This window comes from Austrofundulus limnaeus, unplaced genomic scaffold, assembly GCF_001266775.1.
Source record: "Austrofundulus limnaeus strain Quisiro unplaced genomic scaffold, Austrofundulus_limnaeus-1.0 Scaffold107, whole genome shotgun sequence".
NCBI lineage: Eukaryota > Metazoa > Chordata > Actinopteri > Cyprinodontiformes > Rivulidae > Austrofundulus > Austrofundulus limnaeus.
In genome coordinates this window covers 1,391,279-1,418,225 of record NW_013952509.1, presented here as the reverse complement: position 1 = coordinate 1,418,225, position 26,947 = coordinate 1,391,279, and the positions used below count along the sequence as shown (strand labels likewise).

At 38.9% G+C, this 26,947-nt stretch overlaps 1 protein-coding gene across 2 annotated transcripts in view; it reads right to left on the bottom strand.

Annotated features, from left to right (window-relative positions):
- The window catches only part of LOC106521336 (interleukin-1 receptor accessory protein-like 1), a 362,538-nt gene that overhangs the window by 46,634 nt on the left and 288,957 nt on the right, over positions 1-26,947 (bottom strand). For both annotated transcript variants that reach the window (XM_014013871.1, XM_014013872.1), the window contains exon 7: positions 6,819-6,951. In XM_014013871.1, coding sequence (XP_013869325.1) covers positions 6,819-6,951 — 133 coding nt within the window. The remainder of the gene's footprint in view (positions 1-6,818; positions 6,952-26,947) is intronic.

Here is a 26,947-nt window from a genome sequence, read left to right as displayed (position 1 = left end):
GAGTTAAAGGTCTGTTTCAGGAAATCACATCCCCAGCAATCTGCAGTTGTAGTATTAAGTTGTAAAAGAGTTCGTACACCACTAGTTGGCAGTGTTGTGCATATATTGTACATGAATTATTGTCAGATAGTAAGTGTCAAATTGAACCTGTGCTTTAAAATTAGCTTCCGCTAGTTTTTCTATGGTATAAGCGCTTTTGAGGTTGCGGATCTAAATATTTTCATAAGCACTTTAGAAATTGCGGAGCTAATTTTTGAATTAGCGCTGCCCACCACTGAATCCAAAAGACCTCATAGATCTCAAAGTGACTGGCCTAAACCTGAGCTAATCTTAACTACCAATGTCATAAATACTTGTGTTTAGGTTTTTTGTTTAATCCTACACTGAATTGTTGGATCAAAGAGTAAATCCTGTATTTCTGTTGCAGCTGTTTGTGTGCTAATCGACTGCAGTAAAAGTATAAATGTGTGCTGGCTGAGTCAACTTTATTATTCTGCTGATTGTTTTATCAGAAGCAGCTTCTGAAGCGTTAAAAAATGATTAGACCAAAGAGAAGTTTGTGATGTGCTTTATCTGTCTTCATCTGGAGTCAGAAAATCAGTTTTAAACTGAAAAAATATGTTAAAACATTTTACAAAGTCAAATTAATGTTCAGTGTGATTTTTTCTGGGACTGACTGTGTCAGCAGGTTAAACATATGCTAAAAGGAAACAAATGGGAAAATATTTGCAGGGGATACATCAATGAAATGTAATGTTATTTTTTTATTTAAGTTTTATTCATTTCTTTAAAAAACAACATAAATTCAATATACAATAAAAATACAAATCATAAATTAAATGAAAGGTAGCAGAAGAAGAAAAAACCATATATTTGCCCCTTTTTCTCAAATAAATTCAATCAAATATAATCTTTCAGTTACAAAAACAAAAACATACAAAAAAAGAGAGAAACAATAAAGGTTTAACTCCTTGAACAACAATTCTTACATTATCCATTTACATATTTCTCCAACAAATTAACCTTTATCATTGTCTTAAATATACACAATGATATGGCATTTTTAATATCAAACTCCTGATTATTCCATAATCTCATACCCCGTTCCTTCAAACTGGTTCTAAATTAAGGTTTAACAAACATCTCTGTCCCCTTGAGATTATAAAAAACTCTCTCTTTTAAAAACATCTAATTGGATGTTTGAAGGTGATGTGTTTTTAGGAGCCCTATACATAACTAATAAAATACCATAATCAACCAAAATCATAGAATTTCAATAACTTCAACTGATAAAATAATTTATTTGATGGGTGACTGTAACACTTTCTTGTAATAATTCATACGGCTCTTATCTGTAAAACAAAAATAAGATTTGTAATTGTTTTACATGCTTCTCCCCAAACATCAAYAMAGTAGATTAAGTGTGGAACAATTATTGCATTATATAACATAAAAAAGTGCTTTATCATTAAATAAGTCCTTTACTTTGTAAAATACTGCAATGGATTTGGCTTGTAATATGAGATTCATTTTGYATGACCACTGCAGGATTCCAAACCTGGGGCGAGGGGCTAAAGGACCTCTTAGCTCCAGGGCCTACCAGGAGGTGAAGTAGGCCCTGGAGTGGGAACAAAACATTTAAAGGAGCACACAGACACTCAGTAAAGGACAAAAATTGTTTGAGCAAATATGACCTTGTGACATCTGAACAACAGCTCAAAAAGTAAATGTTTAGAATTCACACCCAGCCCAGGGGGTGAACTCAAAGGGGGAAAATGAATACTGATATCAAAGATTATTGAATAAATACACAAATGGTTTGCTAWAGAAGTTGTCTCAAAGTTCACAGTTTATGACCCATTTGGCTTGCCATACATCAACCTCTCGCTCTTCACCACTAACAGAAAAACGTCTGTGATTCAGTCCATTTTACACAAATTAGGCTAAAGTTGTGTGAGTCATCYCCAATACATGCATGACCTAATAATATCTTTGTTAGCAAAATATCTCATGAACTAATGGATGAATTTTAATGAAACTCTCAAAAAGCTATTACTGAATATCCAATATGGCCGCCAGGGCTTTTTAACATCATCAAACCCCAAAATTGGTTAAATCTCTGCTAATTGCATCTGTTCCCTTTTTAATCTCAGATKATCATAAACATCATAGTCCATGGAGATTCCTGCCTCACCTCCTCTGTCAGTCTGTCCACCACCAGAGTAAACAAGAAGGAGCTCAAACATATATCTCACATGTCTGAGAGGGAACTTTGGTAAAGCATCACTTTCAAATCAWCAGTGATGCAACATTAGTTTCATGGTGCGTTCACACCAAACGCGATTTCAGCGTCAGGAGCAGCAGGTTTACATDCAAAGTCTATGGTGGACGCGCTTCAAGCAACGTCGGGAAGTTCTGCGGCGCCTCAAGTGCGATTAGAGCAGCRCGATTTGGACGATTTGGACGATCTGAGCGTCGAACGCTCAGATCGTCCAAATCGTTCAAATCGCTGAAGTTAGAAAATCTGAACTTTTGAAGCTCGACGCGCCACGTCAACCAATCAGAGAGACTCCACTGTGTGACGTAGTGACATATTTCCCGACGGGACAGTTTACTGAATGATGTCCACTAACCTGAAACAGACAGAGAGGAGCTCTTCAGCTGAAATGACTGCCTGCAGTCAGTGTCCTGATCCGCAGCAATGCGTGACAGCGACTCATCAGACTGAAAAAATAGTCCTGAAAGCAGCTGTGAGCCTCTACTCTGAACTATCTGGTGAATTAATTATGAATTAATTATCTGATGAACGTGACATGCTCTTGTTCTCTGTAAATAAAGCAAAGCCACTTCCTCGTCCGACATTAAACGGAGCCCGACAGAGGAGGGAGGGGCGGGGCGGCTGTCGCCGTGCGGCGCTTCAACAACTGTCCTGCGTCTGACCTCAAAGTGCACAAGCTTCAAACTTCAGCGTTGGCTGCGATTTTGAAGCTGAAATCGCRTTCGGTGTGAACGCACCATAATGGAGAGTCTGACTCGAGTTRTTCTGGTAAACAGTTGAGTCAATTTAAAGGCACACTCCAACTGATTTTTAATTTTAATTCCAAGCTCTCTTCAAATCCATCTCATGTTGGACTCTGTAAAAGCAGGATTAACACCCTGCATTAATTACAAGACAAACATTTTTTTATGTTTGATGCAACAAACTCATATCAAATTCAATTAATCCTTCCAAAAACTGTTCCTACTGCATGTTACTTTTGGACAGAGCTGAGCAAATATTTGTGCAAAGTTGCTGACTTTATTTTAGATGATTTCAGATTCCTCCAATCATAACTTGTCTTAAGAGGACCGTCGGGCTTTAATTAGGGCATAAATATCAGCGTGTACCAAACAGCTCTGAGACTGCAGAGCTAATRGGGAGCGGAAGCATGGCTGGAGCTTTTAAGTACCCAGATTTCCCAGGAATATATTGGTCGAAACATTAATTAAAGTTAGAAAATGAAATCAAATTTTACACTTGAGCTGCTGCTCGATGRCCATACATCAGGGACTGGAACTTGTGCTGATTTTCAGCAGCGTGACCTTTTGATTTTTATTTTTTGGGGCCCTGACTTCATCACTGTGAAGCCTCGCCCTCCAGCCACAAAAGGCTGTTTGGACCCTGAAACTCGAAGGCACCTAAAGTCGTGCCAAAAGCTCCATTTMGTGTTTTACGAGCAGCCCTCCAGGGGAAATACTCCTGTGTGATTAATTTCCATTTCAAAGCTAAAAGTGTGTGGAGTGATGTCAGGAGAAAGGGTTTGAAGTGGTGCACACGCAAATGGGAGCAAGAAAATAAAATAAATAATGCTCGCAGGGAAACAGTATGGTGCGGCGGCGCAGCAAAAAACAAGCTTTTTTAACAATATGCATGTGAGCCTCCTCTCATGTGAGCCAGCACAAGCATTACCATACACTTTCAAAGCAGCTCAGGGTCACACATTTACCTCTTCAATTGTTACTTCATTCGACTTGTCTTCTGAAAGCAGCGTGTGTTTTTTTTCCCTTTATTATTTTCAAACCACCTACCCAATTCCGCCACCTGCCGACCCCACCACTCCCTCCCATCCTGCAGCCTCTAATTGGCCCGGCGTCCTTCGCCGTGGAGAGTGGTGCTAAGAGCCAGATGGAGCATGCTAGCAGGCTAATAGAGACATCTCGAAATGCCAGGTCGCCGACTCGGCCGCGCGCTCTCCTCCCAGCCTTGTCACGCTGCTTACAGTTAACCTTTTCATTAGACGGCATTTGTCCACAACAGAGTTTTTTTTTCTCGAGTCGAGCGTGTGGGCCGACGACACGGTACAGCAGGGGCAGGACGTGAAAGGATGCATGTCAGTGTGGGGAGAAGAACTAGAAGGTCTAGGAGAACAAAACCTTGGCTTGAGGTTTTAGAAAAATGCTTAATTTTCTCACTGATGTATGTTTAATAACCTGGAAGAGATGTCTTCATTTAAATAGTGTTCATATCACTGAAAATCTGGGGGGGGGGGGGGGGGGGGGGGGGGGGCTTTGTTGTGTTGTTGTCACATTTACGTTATTTGACAAATATAGGAATACAAGAGAATATTGCCTGAGCTAGAGATTAAGTCTTCAAGTTTTTTTATTTACAGTTGATTTTACTGAGAAAATCACTGTCAGTGCACAACTTACTGAAGCTTGGTCTCTCCTAAACTTATATTTACACAACCTCCTGAAAGTTCAGGACATTGGTTTTAGAGTGRGTGTCCTTAATTGGGGAACTAGATATTAGGTTTGATTTTTAATTTTAAATTAAATATATTTGTGGTGTCCTGAAACCAGTTTTTCCTCAAACCAATCACAAGTACTTTAATTTGTGTACTTGCTGATGCCAAGAACTGATACCTAGTATTTACTGAGGTACAACCTAAAAAAATCATTTTATTTGTTTTTTAAATTTAGAACCAGGTGRCTCTCCTTCCTTAGGCCTACAGCCCCTCTGACTGTATCAAATAAAATATACAGCATGATGCACACTGTTACAAAGTTTTAAAATAAATAAAAAGAAAATATCTTCAAACTACAAACTTTTTTTTACCTGTGTTCACCTGCGCAGCGGAAGTAAAAATGGCATCACCAAGCATAAAAATGAGATCAGTCTCAAGTATTAGTGCTATTTTCTTTTTTTAGGGCTATTTTCAATGTGTATTTGTAAAAAAGCTGGTATAGTTTTAACTCCTAATTGGTTATGAGTTTTTACYAATTCTACATATAGGAGAGAGAAAATGCACAACAGCTTTGGACACAGGAAKAAAACTGGTTGGTCAAGGGAGGGGCAAGTGGTAGGATCATATATTTTTGGAAGTGCCCCCACCAGCCCCTCCCTGGTGGCGCCCCTGACTACAAACTGATAAAAGCGTCAAAATTGATCCCATCTTCCTAACAGGTATCTCTGAGCCTGTAACTCAGGTTAGATCGGCTTCAATTCAAAACACTTTACTGATAAAACACTTATTAATAAATGTTTATTTGTACTAAATGAAGCACTTGTTTGTGTTTGTTTGGAGATCGTTGATACAAGAGGTCTCCTCAGTGTTTGATACATGTTCTCTGACAGATCCTCGTTATAACAATTGATTATTCACTTCTGGCTGACCTTCACCGGCCAACGGTCAGCTTATCGTCTCTAAACAAAGTGCAGCGTGGAGCTGGTGTACTGTTCAGCTGACATCGGCCCCAGCAAACAGGGACAGCTTCGACCTTTTACCAGATGGCCTCTGTGATAAACTGCAGATAAACTACTCAGTAATTTTGGCAACAAATTACGTGCTGAACGATGCGCCGTTCGTCTCAGCCCATTGATAAAAGAACGCCTCAGTTAATTACACTGACATCAATAAATGGATCTAACTTGAAATGTCAGATTGGTTTTAATGCATTATGATACATTTATTTAAGTCTATTACAAAGTGCTGTCAGTATAATAAAGTTGTTTATCCAGGTTTACAAATGACAATTTTCTACAAACCAGAAATGTTTAGTAAGACTACACTGTAAAACTTCATTCAGAGGCTCAGTAAATGTCACTATATTTATAAGTTAGATGACCTGATAAAATCTCTGAATATCATGCATGTGATTTTTTGAGTTGGTTGCACTAAAATAAATGTCTGAAAATTGAACATATGTTTTTTGTGTTAAATTAAGGTATTTTATTTACATTTATTTAAGAGAAAAACTCGAGTAACTGGTTAGGGTTAGGTTAGTTACTGTTTTAGTTAGGTTACTGGGGTTCACGGTGGTCTCAGAAAGCACTACCTCCCAACTAGTGTCATTTACTGCAGTTTCTCGCTGTCCAAATGCACCTGATGTCCAAAAACAGGTTGTAGCAAGAACAAAAAGGATTTGTAGTGCCGGGCCTGTGCCCATTTACGCTGTTGTACACAATAAAAGAAGCATGCCTCTCTGCCTGATTAAACAGACATAAAGTTTCCATTAATATCACAAGCAAAAAAAAGTCTTCCTTAATGTTTTGATATGAAATGCAGCCCAACAGTTGTGGTAATTAGATGTGTTAGAGATACAGAAAGTGATTTAAACTTTATTATGATGTATCTGGTTTAATTATYGCCTACCACGGACACAGGATACTGAGCTAAAACTCGGTGTGGTAGTAACAGAGTGATTCAAACCCCTTCAGGAGTTGTTCTCCCATTCTGACTCACTTTTATAGTAACTTGTCCACACATTGACAAATACAACAAGGCTTTAATCATTGTAAACTATATTAATTAGATTTGATCAGCTACAAAAGCTCKTACTTGATGTCGCTTTCTTGAACTCGTTCCTCGTCAAGATCCTCGATAAACTTATCCCCCTTCATCCAGTAGATGAGTGGGCTGGCGTCTCCGCTGTAGCCGAAGAACGCTCTGCACGTGAGGTTGACAGGACTTCCTGTGGGGAAACAAGAGGACAGGAAATGAGAAAACACCTGCACGGATCGGACACGTCCGCCGCCAGCATCCAGCTCGTTTGAACACAAGGCTCTATTTTTAATCTGTCAGCGATCAAGCGGTGCGCACAAACATACAAACAGGCACAGAACATTACCGGCCACGTGTGCAGAAGATTGTTCCTGGAGATTCTGTGATTTCTGCTTCGACAGGCACTCATTCTAAACATCTCAACTTATTTCTGATTATTAAACCTAATTTCTCTTCCATTCCTACCCTTCAAATATTTCTTAACAACCTCACTAATTCCATTTTTAGCTCTCCAGATGGGCCATCACCCGTCGGAGACCCTTTTTTTAAATTCCCCAAATGCCTATTAAACTTTAAACATTCTTGAACCCTCCTTAAAGCAAACTTTGCAACCCTTCTACAGCACCAYAAAAGCTCTTCAACAGTTACTTTCTTTGCTAAATGTTCATTTTAGGTTTCAGTCACTGCGTTTGTAGTGTGTTAAACATAAAAACAGAAGTACAGTGCAGCCTTTTGCTCCTTTTGGATCTGTGGAAATATGGAGGTGATTAGGTTCATTCTCATTCACTTCACTGCGTTTAGGATTTAATGTGGATGGGGAAAAAATAAATTTATTGTTGCCAGTAGCAAAATCCAAAAGAAAAAGAWGGAATTTGGTGGATTGCAGATCAACAAAGTGATTAAAAAACAAACTTTAAGACTCGTATAGCACCTTTATGGACCATGATTGCATCAAATTGTTTGAGATAAAACTCTTTCACACTTTTTCTTAAAGCAATTATGACAATACAGACAATAGAAAAATCACGTAATAAGATTTTATTGAAATTATTAGCTAATAAAACACTGACAATTGACACATTCAGTATATTTATTAGTAAATCTTTGTCTCATTTGTGTACTCAAAGATTTATATTCCTTTACAATTATCCTGTCAGGGAATAAAAATTCAAAATTAGCCTGTAAAACTAAATTTACAATACTAATGTTCAATAAAGTGAATTTCACATCATTTTTAAACTTGCTACATAGGACATACAATTAATTTTTATTTTTAATTTATATGTAGGGATAGCACCAAAATGTCAGCTCACAACTATATTCAGATTTTGTTTCTTTTTAAAACTTTATTAAACTTTTTTATATCCATAAATTAATCCATTATTGTCTTTACTTGCTGGGTTCTGTTCAGGATCATGGGGAGATGGTGGGACACACCTTGGATAGTTTGTCATCCATCACAGGGACACAGAAGTGAAGGAGACAACCAACCACAGCACACAGACTGGAGTACCTGGAGAGAACTCATCCGTAGAAATACACCCCCCCCCCCACACACACACCCATTCCCCACAGCCTGCAGCTGAACCCAAGCTGAACCTTTTCACTGTTACAGACCCAATCAACAGCATCACCTGTCCTAAAGATKGATTTTGAAAACATACTGACATTAGACGCTGCGCTGCTTCAGTCATTTCTGCTGGGAATTTTGGAAACAGAGTTGTTTACATGTGGGAGTAGCTTTCCAAATCTAACCGATGCTTGAATAAATAACTAAATCCACAAGAAGTTAGAGAGGAAATGTTTCAAATATGGAGCAGGACAAAAAATTGTTGAGGATAAACCATTTCTTCACTCAGTGGTTAGATTTGCAGCTCATGCAACGGGACAACTGACAAGAGCAAAGTGGGAATATTCATAATTCACTTAATGTTTTATTTAGATCAGGCTGCAGCTAAATGTTTAAAATTTTACACTTCCATTAAACAAACTATTTAACTCAAAGGACAGACAGGAACAGACTGAATGACATAATCTCTTTAGCTACTTATTTTCTGCTGGAAGTCATGACTGTATTCACATTTTATTCATTTTCTTGATCAATTTTTTAAATTTCTTCATAATATCTAGTAAAACTAAAATCAAAAGCTTCAGTAAGTGAACATTTTTTGTCTGATTAATATAGTATGAATCAAACAGACAAAATGAGTCAGTCAGATAACCCAATGTGTTTAAACAGGAAGTCATTTTTGAAAAAAAAAACACGTTCTCAAATGGGAAGAATTTGTTCCTTTTATGGTAAAATACAGCAGCATTCCCAGTATATAACAAAGTGAGACTCAGTGTTTTGGCTTTGCACAAACTAAAGTGGTCAACATCCACCACTGTGAATGTTGACCACCCTCCCTCCACATGTTGATTATAGTCTGTRTTCAGGTGATGTCATCAAAGCACAAGTGGCCCATTGCTGGAGCCATAGAAGAAGTGTGTCCTGAATCAGTTAGTGTATTTTTTCCATTGTATCAAAATGATGGTAATTTTCTTGCCATGTAGATGTCTGCCACAGTAAGTGAGATCGAGAGGAAGTTATCAGGAATCAAGAGGAAAATAGCAAACAGCTTTTTTCTGAAATAAAAGGGTGTCCTGAGCCCGGCACATTTTGAATCCACTTCCTCTGGATCAGAAACATWTCACCACATAAATGCAGTGAAGTTTACACTAATGTTGCTTATCGTCCTATCCAAATGGACTGCAAATATAATTGAAATCCTAAACTAATTTAAATCTGTTCATTTTTTTGTGGCTTTTAAGTGGATTTAAAATTTTGCCCACAGTTATACAATAACTGTGGTGGTTTATAACAAATTGACAACAATTAATTTTTATCTAAATGCTATTAGAATTTAAACKTACAGAAATAATAAAATCAGTCTGTTTTAATTTGTTCATATATCATTTAACCCTGCATTTGGATATGCGTGCCATCTGGCATCCATSAGGGGATTCTGCAGCGCCCTCCTCACCCCCACTTCCCATAGTCTTAGGCCACTGACTGTTAGGAGTAGAGCCAGAAGTTGAAGCCACAATGGTTGAGCACCCTCTAAAGGGTTGGCTGCTAGTTTCTAAGCCCTGCCCCTGATTTTGTTAGTTCACATAGTTTTTAAGGTAGTACTGCGAAAAAAATAAATAAAGAAAGAAAATACATTTTTCTATCCCCCTGCACAATTTTTATTTATTTGTTTGTTTGCGCTTAACTTAATCTAAAAATAATTAAAATAAATTGTAAATGTAAAATTTATAATCTATGATTCAGTGCAACAATATAAATTTAAAAGGTAAAAGATAATACTTGTTCCGTTACATCCTACAGTGTTTCATCTATGAACAATGGGCAATGCCGCAAACCCCCTGGACCCCCGGAAGGGCAGCCGGTTCTGACGTTATCAGTCCATTAAATGGAGGTTATTAGTGGTTAGCAGTCCCATAGAATTACTTCAGACTGTCCCAACAGTGCCCCCTAGTGGGTTAATATATCAATGACATTGAATGTGTAAATAACAAAACCATATTTTAATCAATTTTTTGTCTGAGGTTGGGTTCTCACTGTTTTCTTGCTGCCCGTGCCTGGTATTGATCCTTGCTCTGCCGCTCTCTGGTCCGGCACTCTACCCATTGTCCTATGTTGGGCCTGCAACAATTGACTACTTTATCGTAGCCCATGTCATTTTCTCTAAAATTAACCTTAGTGGCTTTATGCCTCATATTAACCAGCTGACAGTCTGAAGCCATTCTATGGGACTGATAAGGACTAATGTCGTCCATTTAATGGATGATAACATCCGAAGCGGGTGGGCAGGGGGATGTCAGGACCACTGACCTGTTGGCTTTGAGTAACCGTGGCCTCTGGAGCAATTTAGTTGAATAGTCCTGGTTTACAGAACGTTTTGCGACATTCACAGTGACTAACAATGTTGTTGCTTAAATTTTCAACATGAGAGACATTCTGGTTTAAAACTGAGTCATCGAGGGTGTCTTGAACCAGCCTTAATTTCGTTTCATCATTTCAAACACCTCTCGAGACAGCAAGTGTTACCTGCACAGTAACTCTATTCACAGAAATAATCTGAGGCCGCAGCTACAAATATCCAGATCTAAAGACCACGCCAATCTCATCCTAATCTGCCTAGCTTCATTTCCAAATCTTACCAGATTGAGCCAAGGCAGAACCACTGTGGCCAGAGGTGGGGTACACAAAATAACGTGCACGGCTAACAGTTTTAAAAGCTTGACCCAAAATATAGGCTGTGATTTTTCAAAAATTGTCAATGCAGCAACACAACTTTGCAGCTCACAAACACTCAAAATTCAGTCAGACTGCAAACTTAAAACTTGTACATTTTCTCAAATATTGAGTCAAATTTGAGTCAGCAACTCACAGCCCAGTGTGTTACTACTTTTACTTTGCTGCTGCATGCAGATATACATGATACACTGTGCCTGACAGCCTGTAAGTGATTTTAAAGGTGGGACGGCCAGACTTTTGTATCGAAGGTATGGCTCCACATCTCTAGTACACAAATTCTGCCAACAAAAATACAACCTAGCAGCACCTGAAAAACATTTTGGCTTGAGATTTGGACAATCAAAGCTACTGAAGTTTGCCCATCCTTACTTTTGTCTATGCCTTTCAGAGACATTTACACCCCTGCTTTGGATCACAGACCTCTTGTTTCCCAGTTTATGGCACACATGCTCCAACTGATGGCACAAGAACAAGACAAGAAGAAAACAAAAAAAGACCTGCATCAATGACACTAAGTAATGACTCGGAAACATTGGAGATCAGCTGTGTTTAGCAAGGTGAAAAGGTGATTCASCATCTCTTTAGTAGCTATTCTTGGTAACTGGCCTCGTGGCAACAATTCAGAAGACTGTGAGATGGGAGATAACTGTGGCGTATAATTGGGTGCTTGCTAGTTTTAAAAAATAGGGGATTTTATTTTACCCGAGCCTGCTTTAAATGGATCGTCTGAAAGTTAGATGTTGAAAGTTAACCGGAAACTCCCTGTGTTAGAGGACAGTTTTAGATTTCAGCTCAGCAAAAATTAGAGAAWAAAATTGTCCACAGCTGAGCGATTGTGCAGGTGTGAACGCAAAAACAAATGAAGACAACGACTTTTGGGATGCTAGGATGTGTCCTGGACCACCCACACACAGAGAAATACTCTACCTCTACAACCCACCAGGGGTCTCTGTGGAGCTGCAGAAGCCTGAGAGCAGGCAGAGCAAATATAACAAACAAACAAAATAAAATAAAGAATAAAAGCTGTTATGACAGGTGCAGACACGGCAAAAGGAAACACACATCCTTTAGTGTGTGGCTTGATGTCAGGAGGCTTCACCCCTGGAACCGAACAGTGTTCAGAGTCGTAGCATTGACTGATCCCCCCGCCACGATGACACTCTACCAGACAAGGGACTCCTTGTGTATTTGTGTTGCTTCCCYTTAGAGATGGCACGTTAATTTGTGCCAACTTAACCGTTAGCAGCTCGGACCGCAGAGGAAGAGGCACAAAAAGCAGTGTGGGGATTTAAGTATACGCATCCAAACATTTAAATCCCGACTTTTGGTCTCGGTCCAAGCAGTAAAGTGGACCTTAATGCGATTGTCTCCTCTCTCTTATCTCTCCTTGCCTCTGGTGCATCTCTCTCTCAGTCACAGTGGGTTTTAGGTCGGAGACATCAGCAAAGATTCCTGCGGTTAGGCAGGCAGACTGGAGGCAACGGAGCCGTGAAGAAAACCACAAAGCAGAAAAAAAAGAAGGCACAATGTCAAACGGAGACAGGAAGCTCTTCTCCATCTGTGTGCGTGTGACGCAGGTATGGCACGAGAGGAAGATGGACATGTAGAAGAGAGAGGAGAGGGCATGAAGTGTTAGAAAAATCTCACACGAAGGAGAAAGTGAGCCATCCTTCATGCCAAATTAAACGACTTCCAGCTCTGTTGCCCTTCTGCTCCGATGATTATACAGATTACAGATCGCTACATCTGCACCCAGCCCGTCTATGCAGAGTTAATCCACCAACGTTTCCTCTTCCGATCCAAACAATCAAGCTCTCAAAAAAGAAATTCTCTTTGCAATTTTATTTTTTTTTACCAGCCTTTCAGCAAACAGGAAAGGCAAACTTGTTTACAGATTAYGGCTAATCTGCAAGAGATTTCTTTGCAAGGAGAACTGTAAGGAGTAGGTCCATTTGAAACATTTTAATCTTATTTTTTTAATTATCAGCATGATAGAAACAATGTCATATTGTTGCTTTAATTTCACTAAACAAAAAACTCAGTTGTCTTATATTGCACTACATAATGCTCCACACATTTTCAATGGGAGACAGGTCTGGACTACAGGCAGGCCAGTCTAGTAAAAAGTACTCTTTTTACTACAAGGTCACACTATTGTAAMATGTGCAGAAAGTGGCTTGGCATTGTCTTGCTGAAAGAAGCAGGGATGTCCCTGATGAAGACGTGGCTTGGATGACTGCATATGTTGCACCAAAACCTGTATGTAGCTTTCAGCATTAATGGTGTCTTCACAGATGTGTGAAGTCACCCATGTCATGGGACGCTGGCTTTTGAACCTTAATCCAGACAGTTTTTTTCCCTCTTTGTCCCAGAGGACATGACATCCATGATTTCCAAAAACAGTTTGAAATGTGAACTCATCAGACCACAGAACACTTTTCCACKTTGAGTCAGTCCATTCCAGATGAGCTCGGGCCCAGAGAAGCTGGCGCTGTTTCTGGGTGTTGTTGATATATGGTTTTGGCTTTGCATGGTAGAGTTTTAGAAGAATAGAACAGAATAGAATAGAATAGAATAGAATAGAATAGAAACAGCCTTTATTGTCCCGCGCGTGGAAATTCAGGTGTGATAGCAGCAGCATGTACATACATCAATCCACAAAACAGTATGGTGCTATGTGACAATATCAATAGTTGCAAAAAAATAATAGAATTAAAGATTAAAGACTGTAACAATCAAAATAAACATAGATCAAAGTCAAAATAAGAGTTGACTTTGATCTATGTTTATTGATCAAAGTCAACATTGACTTTCCTTGATGTAACGGTCCATCAAGGAAAGATTTGATAAAAATGAAAGTAAAAAGCAAGCTACTGTGCAGAAAGATGCATAGTTACAGGAAATAACAGTTTAACTTGCACTTGTAGATGTAGTGATGAACTGTGTTCACTGATGATGGTTAAGAGTTCCTGAGCCCATGTGGTAATATCTGTTACAGAATGATGGCGGTTTTTAATGCCGTGCCGCCTGAGAGACCAAAGGTCATGAGCGTTGGTTTTCAGCCTTGCTGCTTACTTGCAGAGATCTGTCCAGATTCTCTTAATCTTTTGATGAYATTATGGACTGTAGATGATGARATCCCTAAATTCTTTGCAATTTYACTGAAAGAGAGTTTAGTTATTTGTGTTCGTTTACCGGCTGTGTGCTTAAACATTCGGAGAATGTGCAATAGCATGGAGAGGATTATTAGGGAGAAACTCATACRAAACCAAAGAGCGCTCTTTGCTGACGTCTGGTTTAATTCGAGTTACCAAGAGGTCAGACCCGAAATGAGGAAGTCCGTTCAGTTTTAACAAAAGCTTCAGGTCATGGCTCCGCCTATTTGATTACGTCATCAGTGTGGGGGAGTCCCTGTTGGTCCTTACTAGAAGCCATGCCCACAGACATGAAAACCTACCCTAATGAGGACTTAAAAGTTCATTTATGTGTTGAATTTGTTTCCAGGCATGTATCTATTAATATAAAAATCATCAAGTTAAGCAAAACAGTCACATTTAACATTTAACATTTAACATTTAACATAGCAGTCATTACAGTTCTATCACAAAACTATACCATGTGTATGTAATTTAAATCAGTTATATAAATCTAAACCCCAGTAATTTCTTCAGTACATAGAGAAACTTGCTCCTAAACTGTTGGACTATGTGCTCACATACAGTAGTTGCCCCATTCTAGACTGTGAATGACTGAACCTTTTCGGATGCTCCCTTAATGCCTAGTCATTAGGGGTGCAACGATACAGGAAATCACGGTTCGGTTCGGTTCGATACTTTAGTCTCACGGTTCGATATTTTTTCGTTACAAAAAAGAGAAATGTCCATGCCCCTTTTAACTTGTAATTTATTTATATTAATTATGAACATTTGTTTAACTTCAAAAGTACAGTTTTTTAATTAAATGTTGCTGAAACAGCAAGTTTCTCAGTGGATCTGCGCTCAAAAATGCAGCCTAGGTGGAGTAGTCGAACACAGATCCACTGATCCTTTAACACAGAGCATCTTCAGAAGACACGTTGATAAAATAAAAATTTTAAAATCTGTATTATTCGATAGAGCACTGTTCGATACGGTTCGATACGGGTACATGTATTGTTGCACCCCTACTAGTCATGACACTGGTAGTTTCCAGTTAACCTGTTCACCTGTGGAATGCTCCAAACAGGTCCTGACACCCTCTCTTTGAAAAGAGCTCCCTTGACAAATATGGGGTCTATCGTAAAACTGTTGGCTGGCGCAGTGTAGGTCATTTTCAGCTACAGTCCTGCCAAATTTCATGTTTATTGGTGCAGCAGTTTTTGTGCTACGGTTGACCAAAAATCACTGAACAAAAAACAACAACAAAAAAAAAAAAAATTAACAGTACGAAAACAAAATGACTCCCGCTCACGCTTCGCTTGCGGGGGTCATAATAAAGGTAGAGCCTAAAATACAATCATCTCATCTAATAAAAGGATCAGCTTTTGCTTTAGGGAAAATAAATGGTGTAGTCTTCTTTAAATGAAACTTCCTAAAATGTCAAATTTATAATGTTCCACACGTCTCACTAAATATTCCTCTAATGTGACCATCTGGGTTCCATGTAAAACGACTTAAAGATGGTCCTGCGGCTCGCGATCAGTCGTGAGAAAATCATCTGGACCGATCAAAAGGCTAAAAGGCTCAAACTGCAGATAATTAATGGCAGTTAAAGAGGAGGAAAAAGGGGGGGTGGTTCCTGGATTCAGCAGGGCATCGAGGCAGCAGGAAGTGCCTCCTAAAAATACTCCTCTGGCTATGAATAAGGCTAAGCATTATCATTTGCTGCAGGCCAACGTTCAGGCGCTGACAGACAACTGTAATTGTGGCGGCTGCACTCGCAGCGACGTCGCCAGATGCGCCACTTTAATYGTGTCTCTGCTCAGCATCCACTTTGTTTTGCTTATTACAGGMCGAGCCTCTCCAAACAGGCACTTTAAAGGCAGCCATTGACGGTGCTTTGTTCAGCATTGTGCACGGCCATTCTCCTGTTATTCATTTTTGACATCGCACCTCATTATCACTCAGACAAACGGCTGCTGGTCCCTTTAATTAAACAAGCAGAAATTAAGAGACTCAATTTTCTGAACTTTATGCACATTTTAATGTACGGCAATCATAATGGAAGACGCTATTCAATCTGTTCTGTGGCTAAAAATCTAAAAGAAGCCCTGCATATTGAGAGGCTGCRGGAAAACAAACAAGATGGAGTTTGTTAAGTCCAATGCAAGCCCTGCAGATCAGAGCATGACATTTGCAGAGATCAACACCCACACTCTGCATTGATGCTCTAATAATACAGACTTCAGCTTAAAAGCAGCTCCTATTATTGCTGCAAAGAACCGTGGTTGTGTTGGAGCTCGTATTGCTTGGAATATCACACCCAAAAGTCACAGATGGATTCTCCTAATGAAAAGCTCATTAGACATTAGCCAAACACTAAAAGGGTACTTCACCAAACATAAAAACTACCACAGTGAATGCAWGCCTGCACTAAAATTAGACTCGTCAAACGATAATGACAGTTGCTATGTCAACTTCAAAGTGCACGTCACTAATAGCTATAGGAGGCAACATGAAGTGTTCTGGTGTGTGGTTCTGAGGTACATCTCTCATATGTCTTGTTGCTGATCYGTATTGAAGGCCTAGCCTTCCTTGAAAGAATCGTCTGCCACTGTTCAAAGTCAAATTTTAATTAGTTGTGATCAAACCCTGAAAATGTGTGATGCCATGTAAAAAACAAACAGATGTTACAATCAGAGCATGGACTTAAAGCTACTTCCACAACAAATATTTGGACAATATCTGAAACCGTTAAATGAAATAACAATCTTTATGTTAGTTAATAAAGATTAGAGGTGGCTGCCATGAATCGGACGGACTCCAGATGTTATTCTGTTGTAGATGCAAGTTCATTTTGTGAAAATATAGTTRGCTCTCACAGCGTGAGAGATATAGTTAGTTTGTTTTTGTAGTACATTTAGAAACAACCCTTGCTGGCTAAAGTGCTGCTCAAAAGTTACAAACGAGAAAATCAAAACAACAGAATTAGATAAATTTCCTTAGTTTGGCTCAAWAAAGCAAAATCAATGGAAAATCAAAATGTTTCAAACTACAACTAAAAGTCAATGAAAAAACAGGTTTTTATCACGAATTTAAACACATTGATGATCTGAGCAGCTTTAAATTTCAATGACAGATTGTTTCACAGACTGGGTACTACCACAACAAACAAACAAACAAAGAAACAAACAAACAAACAAACAAACAAACAAACAAACAAACAAACAAACAAACAAACAAACAAACAAACAAACAAAAAAGCTCAGTGATTTCCAGTTTTAAGTCTGGATCTGTCTGGAATGTTACGATGCAGGAGTTCTGACATAACTTGGAGTCATTAGGACTTTTTAAAAACAAGCAATACCATAGAAACTGGAGCGAGGCAARTGCAGGTGGCGTTTCCTTTTTTCCYKSCYTTTTTTACAGCTTGCAGATTACCTCAGTGTGCTTCACAAAATATTTTGCTAACAATTTTGCTAACAAACAGACACAGGTAAAAACCTCATCTTCCACCTTTGTCTTCTTGGAGGTCAGTGATGACGAATGTTTTCAAACCAAACAAAGAATCCTGTCATTTTAATGGTCCAGCAGAAAAGCTGATGTTAGCAGAAAAAAAATTGCTCACTTGAAAAAAAAGGGATGGACCTGAACCCTCTCYGGGCTTTAGTACAGAACTAAGTGAGCAGATGTAGGACTCCAACTGGGCTCAGCAGAGGACAGAAAGCCAAATGAACAACCTGAGTGACGCCTTGTAGTTTAGCTACTAATGGAGGGTCAGAGAGATGTAGGGAATCTGTTGGAGATGGATGCAGAAAGTACAAAGAAACAATGACAGACAAAAAAAAAACTAATGAGATGAAGAAACCGCTTCTTTAAGACCTGGCGGTGTCACCTTTGAAGCACAACCATCCACTCCCAACAGTCTTATTTTCAGCTGAAGCTACTCGTTGTCAAATGCATAACTTGAACTCACTTTAGCAACACTTTTYCAATCTTTTCTAACCATTGTCCAGGGGAAGTGAAGTGTTCCCTGCCACCAGCCTCAACAATACTTCTTATACCTCCCCCCCAGCGTGCCACGGTGAATGCAAACCAAGTGTACTCCAGTTAAAATGAAGGGTTTCCGCTCACAAAGTCTCAGCCTCTATGCTGATGTATGCTCAAATTTGCTTGTTAAAGATGAAATGTTATGACTCATGGCAGTTGCACGGCTGACTTTCAGGAGCTGCTGAGTCTATCAAACACTATTTCTGGCCGCAGTCTGGCTCCTTCCTGACAAAATCGCAACGGGTGCACAATTGGTGTTACACCTACGCACGTTTAAACGAGTCAATGACACTCGAGCAAAAAGGAGGTACCTCGTGAAAATTATCTGTTCTTATTTCTGACACTAGAGGGATGAAGCAGCGTGAAAYGTTTGCATCACAATGATTGTATCCGTGCACGTGGTTGTTATTGGTATTACAATGGTGTCGAGACCACTTCAGGCTAAAAGTTAACTTGTTAACGTAGCAGCTTTCTGAATGTTGCACAGGCAGAAACCATTTTCTCTTAGTAACTCAGATGAATAAAACAGAGAACACAACCACGCTGTACACTTGGTGCTCTTCAAAGAGCCAGAAAAATAAAAATCCCCAGTGCACCTTTACTGCCTTCTGCCTGTTTCATGAACCCCAAATCTGTGGAATAATTAAAAGCTTACCCGGRGTTTAGCTGTGCACTAATCAAATTTGGTTAAAGTGGTCATTTATTTTTAAAATGAGAAAACTAACCCTTAGAAATTTCACCACAGTAACCAGGAAAACAGATTTTATTATATCTGCAAAAAAGCCCCATGTTCAGAGGGAGTATGAGCAGCGAAACTTGAATAAACCCAACTAAATTCTGCTTAACATATATAGATAATGCAACAAAGAAAAATGAATGTTACTGTTTAAAATGTTAGTGATTATTCATGGAGTATATGCAGGTTTATTTATTATTAATTTGTTACCATTTATGATGTGAAATGATGACTTCTGGGAAAGAGCAGCTGGAATTTACTTATTCCCCAACCATATCTCTGTTAACCAGAGGGCCTCTTTAGCTTCAGTGTCATTAATGGATAACCAGCAGTCGTGTTTCTTAGAATTAGCAGCTGCAATCACACTGCCCACTTTGTTTCAAGGACAGCCATGACGCTGCCTCTGCTAACTACAGACTGTCAAAGCTTCCCGAGGAAGATGGTTGATGCTCTTTTAGTGGCTGCAAGAGACATCCAAGAAGGAAACGTCTTATTCCCTATGAGGTACTTTTTCATAATTAAAGTGCAGATCTGGACCTTACAGTCTGAAGAAGCAGAGAAGGGTAGGCTGCAGCACGGATACTAAAAACACAAGATAGTAGGAATACTGCAGCACTTTTAATAAGTGTCAAAGCTTTTTCTGATAAAGAAAATGTTCATTTTCACAAACTCTATCATCTATCTATCTATCTATCTATCTATCTATCTATCTATCTATCTATCTATCTATCTATCTATCTATCTATCTATCTATCTATCTATCTATCNTCTATCTATCTATCTATCTATCTATCTATCTATCTATCTATCTATCTATCTATCTATCTATCTATCTATCTATCTATCTATCTATCTATCTATCTTTATTTTAGAACTGAAAGGGAAAATGAATATCTGAATGCTCCAGCAAGCAATGGGTGGGGGAGTCTACCTTTTATGTTGGGGTTGGGATCCCACTGTGGGGTCCTGAAATGTCAACGTGGGGTCTTGAAAGGATTTTCAGAAATAATTACATTTATTTTACCTCCGTTGTTACAAAAGTGTGAGGTTCGTGTATTTAAAATGGATAAAAGCAGCAAGCAGCCAACTTGTCCCTGGTGCTGATCACAGTGTGTCTGAGTTCAGCACCATGGACAGCACACTGGGCTGATCATTTTTGAACCGCAACACATATTGCATATCTGAATGTGACATCCGATTTCTGAGACAATTCTGTGATATGTTGATCTTACTGTTGAAAAAAAAAAACTGACTTTCCTCCAGTATGGCAGCTTTCAAGATGGCTGCCATGTTATGGCCTAAAAGGTAGACCTCCTCACACATTACTTAGTGAAATATTCAGAGTTTTGTTTTTGTTTCTAAAATAAAAGGGTGGTTACGTGAGGGAGACTTTTGACTCACTGTGTGTAAAACTATCAGCTAACYAATCAGAACAAACCTGATATTTATGGAATACAATATTAAATTGAAAGATTTCAAACAGAAAAAGATAAAATGTGTAAACAGGTTGTACACTGAGACTGTTCCTGAACAATAACTTTACTCTGAAGAGCCAAAAAATAACATGATAAAACTGTAAATTTGCATAAATTAACACCAAGATGAGTGTTTAGAAAGGGTATTTATGCTGTAAAGTGACATTTACGGACTCACCATAACCATTTAGCTAAATCATCAAACATTAGATCTGCTGTAAGCAGGTCAATAGGACCATTATTTTGTTGAACCAATCACAGCAGCAGCAAACCTGCTTTCCTTTTCCATATCCAAAGTCATTATTTTAATCTGCTCACTCTTTTCATTTCAAACCCTTTGTCTTCTGCCTCACCTTTCTTTCTTCCCTCTCATGCCCGGAGCATGTCTTTGGGGGGCTTTTGTGCGTAAACAGGCTTCCGTAATGAGAGTGGAATCAGGACAGGAACAAAACAATGGGGCCGCGCGGTGGAGAGGCCCGAAGGAGCGATGCACTCGGCAGGAAGGACGCCGAGGGAAAAGGTTAAAGCTCCGATGAGAGCAGACCTCATCCACACAGTGCCCCGCTACTTCCGCCCCGTTCGTCACATTCACAGAGGAAAAAAAATACAATAAAAAAGACGCTGTGAGAGCTCAACCTTTCTGCATCGCCCCAGCTCAGAACTGAAGTGGTTTGTGTTACTCACGTGCTTCCATTTTGCATGAGGAAGAACATAAATTCATTTGTTCAACAATGAGCTTGTTGGGATTTTTTTTTGGGGGGGAGGGGGACATTTGGCCTCAAGAGCAGTCCTGAAACACAGCAATCAATACGGATATATATATATATATTTTATAAACACGACCTGACAAAAAAAAATCAAAAACAAAAACAAAAAAATAATTGTTTAAAAGCTCTCAGTAGATCCATCTGGGTTCATTTCCATCTGATTGACAAGAGCATCTGGGGACGAGAAAATGTCAGCGTGACAGGAAACATCCACCACGGAAAGAACGGGACGAACTCTCCTCGGATTTGCCAACGTGCCTGTTTGAATGGTGCACCTGCAAAATAAAGGATTCTTGTGTTTCAAGGCCAGAGGGGTCATCTAAATGTCAGATCATCACAGGAATAACATCAAAGTCCTGTGAACGAGGAGGAATCATGTTTAATGTTTGGTTTGTGCTGCGGCTCCATTCAGGTCAGAGCTTCTGTATATTTATTTATCAAGGAAAGCAACTCTGTAAGCCAAAGCTTTTCCCTCTCAAAGAATACACCAGCTGTAGTAGCAGAGCTGTGAATCCAATGTGCTGTGAAGTTCCTATTCACCGTGTTCCAGATGTTGCTTTATTAACCCCGCTCTCCTCCTCCAGAGGTGACATTTGTCTAACCGTTTAATCCCCTCCAACACCCAGCAGCGCAGTTTGGGACCTATTCTGTTTTATAGGTTCTCATATTTTGTTTTACCACTAAGGTGTGCCTAGAATTTAAAACTCAGGTAAGTAATTCTGCATCTTGCTGGGCACTTTAACCCTCTACAGTCTCCCTGGGATCTGTTGGATCAAAACAATACGATAAATCACGAGTGACAACATCAAGATGTGAGGAAGAGGAGTAAGAGACGAGAAGGAAGGTAAGTTACAACCCTGGGCCGGACAACATTTTCAAGGTGAGAAACAAGACACGAACATAAATTTAAATAATAATGCTGTACAACAATTCTAATAATAATCTTTAATTAAAGACTGGAGGTGGTAAATCTGCTTCACTTTMTGGACTTTGGTTAATCTGAGTCAATCACTTAAGGACAGTGCGAGTCGTTCACACTGAACCCCCAACTTCCTTAAAAAACAACAAAGTTATGGTTGTAATTTTGCAATAATACATTTTTCTGAGATAGTATTCACAGTAAGGTAACCAACATACTAGCTCAGCTGATCCACAGCTGTCACCAGAACCCTCCATCAGCTCATTTCACCATACAAACAGACAGACGACCATCTGTTCTGATCTGAAACCCAGCAGGAACCTTTGGGCTCATATTGTTTCAGTCGCTGCTGAAACAGGAGCCTCTGTCCAACAGTGATCTATAGTACAATCAGTGATAATCCATGTTCTATTCATCAGTCCAATCCCAATACAATAAAACACAGCAGCTTCCTGTGAGCATAACTGGTTTAAGTGAGGCTGAAATATAAAGTGTGAACAATGTTTGCAGCTTTTGGGTCTGTTTTTACGAGTTCAAGAAGACCTTTATGTGTAAAATCCACAGCTCAGATCTTAGAACTGGGGTTCTCTGGTTCTTCAAAGGATATCAGTTTGGAGAAAAAGAGAATAATTCTAATCTGATTAACAAACTAACAGCTAATCYGTGAGGGGACAATATCTAACTGGATTACTGCCATCTTAAAACTCAAATCTCAAAACTCCTGTAAATGTCATTGTTAAGAGCTTTGTTGTACACGATTAGTTGTGCTTTACATGGTTTTTGTGCAAATTATTGTTCTGTTTTTTTAAATGTTCTGCRCGTTTCTGGTATTTACCCACTTCCACTACTGTGTGCTATTTCAGCTATTCATATATTAAACCATTTAGATTATTCAGGAGATGCATAGACCTTTTGAAAAGTTTTGTAACTGTTAAAATATTTAACTTTAAATTTACAAAAACTTTCTCTGTAGAAATCCATCTCTTTAGATCCTTTAATATGCTCTATTTTTGCCTTCTCATGCTCCTTTTAGCCTTTAGCTACTATTCTGCTACATTTAGCTACTGTTTTACTACTTTGTAGCCTTGTAGCCAACCTTTTTGACTTTTAGGTTTTAGCTTACTTTTTGCAACATTATACTTTTAGCAAGCAATTTRCAACTTTTAGCTAGTATTTGGCTATTTATGACATTATTTCTTTTAGCTAGCRTTTTGCTCCTTTTAGCTTTTATCTTATGTCCTTTTTTCAGCTTTAGTTTCAACTTCTTTTGCAAATTGTAGCAATGCAATTCAGCACTCAGTTCACACTGCCTTTCATGGAAATTTGATTTTCTCTAGTTTCCAGAAGATTCTATGAATTTTTACAGCCCTTCCTGTAAAAAATATCACAATATTTCTGCTGTAATAGCTGTGTAACGTCAGAAATGGCGGCAGTGTAAAGGTGTAAAAAATTGTTCCCATGATCAACTATAAAATTTATGAGATCCAGTCAGAATTAAACTAATTCGTCAAACTCTAAAAATTGTTGAAGGTGCTATGTGCAACAGGTAGGATATTTATCATACTTTCCACTCCGTAGTTTCAACTGTATTACAAACACATAAAAGCTGTTAATTAAAATTACATAGAAGTTATCTGAGTTGATTTAGAGGTCAGTGAGTCACAGAGGTCCTCTGTCAATAGTGTGATTGTTTAGGTGTATATGAACTGAAAATGCTGAGTTTTTCAGACAATGWGAATGATGGAGTGTTTACATGATGACATTAGYCAGTAACTCATCCAAACYGACTGTCATGCTTACCTACGTGTGYCATCGTACATGTGGTGCAGCAAGGTGGGGGCAGGCAGCACACAGACGAGTTCCCAGCATGCCTARATCAAATTACAAATCCTGCTCTCTCCATCTTCCTCCCTGCTCGGCTTTCAGTCAGTCGTGCCTGTTGCCCTGCATTTACCCTGCCTCTCCGTGACAGTAAACAATCAGATATTCTACGGAGTGACATTAAGTGTTCTTGAAGGCTCGAGCGCCTCATCTTGTCGATAAGGGTGGTATCAGATGTGCCTGAAGTTTCCTCTAGATGGAATTACATTTGCCTAAACACACAGTCTGCGCTGACTCATCCAGGCCCAGAGTTTCTACATTTTAGCAACGCTGATATGTGTGAAAATGTACTGCTCCAAAAGAATCATCTTCTGCTGTTGGTAAGTCAGTGATTCAGTAATTTAGAGAATTTGGCAGTACATGACATATTTCCTGCTTCCTGAAAAAAAAAAACAAGAAAAAAAGAAAATATTAAGGAAATGTGAATTCACCCTCAGAATGATGATTTAGGGATAAGTCTCAGCTACCACCACAACAAACTGGAGTTAGTTGGTTGAAAAATGGCTACTTTTGGGTTTGCTAAWATTGCTAAGCTGTGGTGGTTGTCAATATGCATCCTCTGATGCCATATTAAGGAGTTTCACTAAGAAGTATCCAGTGGTTCATTCAATATTTTGCTAACAGACAAACACAAATAATAAGTTGCTCCCAAAACAACACTGTTCCTCAGAAATGGAAAAGATAAAAAACTTGTGGTCCTGTTGTTACGTTTCATAATAACTTAAAGTGAGAGTTCAGAACTTTTGTAGTGGGGTTCTATAAACAATAACTGTCTTACTCGTTGCAGATAGCTATTTGGATGACTTCACTTTGGAGAAATAAAATCTATAATGCCACGTCTACTTTACTCAATATGTAGGTTTAAAAATATATTTCTTTCCCAAAGTTTTTTGATTTTGTCTCGGGTATCAACCGTTTCGACACACAATCAGGTTGTTTCTAAAAAGATAGCCATGCATCCAGTGATTACTTATTGAAAGATTTCCTTCGAAAAGTGTCAAGTGATTCATTAAATGTTTTGCTAACAGACAAACACAAACAATAASCTGTTCTTTGAGCACAAAACACTGTTCCTCAGAAAAGGGAAAAATGAACATTTTGCGGCAATTGTTGGTTCCATTGGCACAGATAACTTATAAAAMGAGTTCAGAACTTTCAAAGTGGGGTTCTATGGAAAGGGTATGAACAATAACTATTTTACTTGTTGCAGATCTATTTGAATGACTTCAATTTGGAGAAAAAAGAGGGCAAGTCTACACTACTCAAGATATGCAGTATGTTTTAAAAATTCCCCCAAGTTTCTTTAATTTTGTCTACAATTTTGTCTCTGGCATCATAAGTTTATGTGTGATGAGATGAGGATAAAGAGAAAAATTTAGAAAGAAACTTTAAACTTTCTCTATGATCGTCATTTCTGGGACACAAAGTAACACCGAACATATGAGGAATAGGCTGCCATGTTRTTGTTACTAAAAAGCTTCAAGTTCTCGCAGTTCCCACGCTTTGCCGGTTAATGAAAGACGCAAACAATACAGACAATTTCTGTTTTGAATATAAAAATTCAAATCAAATCATTTTGAGATGGCATACATCGTCTTTGGTCTTCGATCCAAGCTTTCGGTTTGTCAGTCTGGTCGAAATGAAACTATTTCTTCAAGCTGAGGCTGTTCAGTGAGCTATCTGCAGCAAGTCAGATAAACGCTCAAACCTTTTTACAGAAGCCCACTTCAGAAGATCTGAGCGACTCGACCGTTTTGACATGAAGATGATGTGTATCAGAGGTTTAATGAAGTGTGAGGTGGGATCAAAGCAGAGAAAGGAGACTGAACGCCTCAGAAGGAGTTGACCACGTAGCACCGCTAAAAATATGTTGCTTTCTCAACCTTTCCCAAGAACTGTTAAAATCTTTGGATTTTTCTGGTTGAAGCAATTCTCCATCATATTTTACTATCTGCTGCTACCCTCCAACAAGTGAAGGTGAAATGCACCAACACGAGACTAAAACAGACAGAGCTAAAGAAACAGATSGATAAAGATAGACAGAGAAGAAGTCAATGAGAAAATAAAGAATTCCATAAAGCACAGATTAGACTTTTTATGGTCTCATACAGAGGATCACTTGTTCTGTATTAACTCTGACTTGCAGTTAGGAGGTAAAGTCTCGGTGAGTTATGCTCTGCAGCCTGGGAGAGCGCCTGGAGTTGGCACCGCATACCGACGGCTGAAATGCTGCTCTGAGCATCGAGTGGCTCGGTGCAGCAGAGGAAGACGGGTCAAAATGCTTTCAGGGGCGAAGAGAAGCAGGTTTGACTGACTGTAGGTCAGGGCAGCAGAGTATACAGACAGAGACAGGGTCAAACCAAAGCCCAGGAAAAATTTAATCTGACTCCTTATCTTCAATAATAATAAAAAAAAAACAAGGTAGAAAACAGAAATCAGTTGTGGTCCAACCTGATAATTTTTCCTGTCATTTAATTAGATTATTTTGCCAAAAAAATTATGTCTGCAAATGACCAACCAACAAAGCAGTGAAAGAAATAAACGCTGACTAATGGAGAATTTTAAATCAAACATCAAGGCTGGGATCAATAGTTACACCTTTGCTTCAGGGACTTTAGTGACTTRAGACATCAAATAGATGTCTTGATTTAGACAAGATTGGCTAAATGAATTAAACACCATTTGGACTGGGGCTTAAACTCATTATCTCTTTTCTGAGACCTACTTGTATTGTAGAAGGCTAACTCCCAACACAGGACACGGTATACCTAGTGTTGGGTATTGAAAGGGTTTAATTCGATACCGGTGTTAAATCGATACTTTCAAAACGGTACCAGTTCTGAAACGGTATTTAAATCAGTACTTTAAAAATCAATAAATAACACACACACACACACACACACACACACACACACACA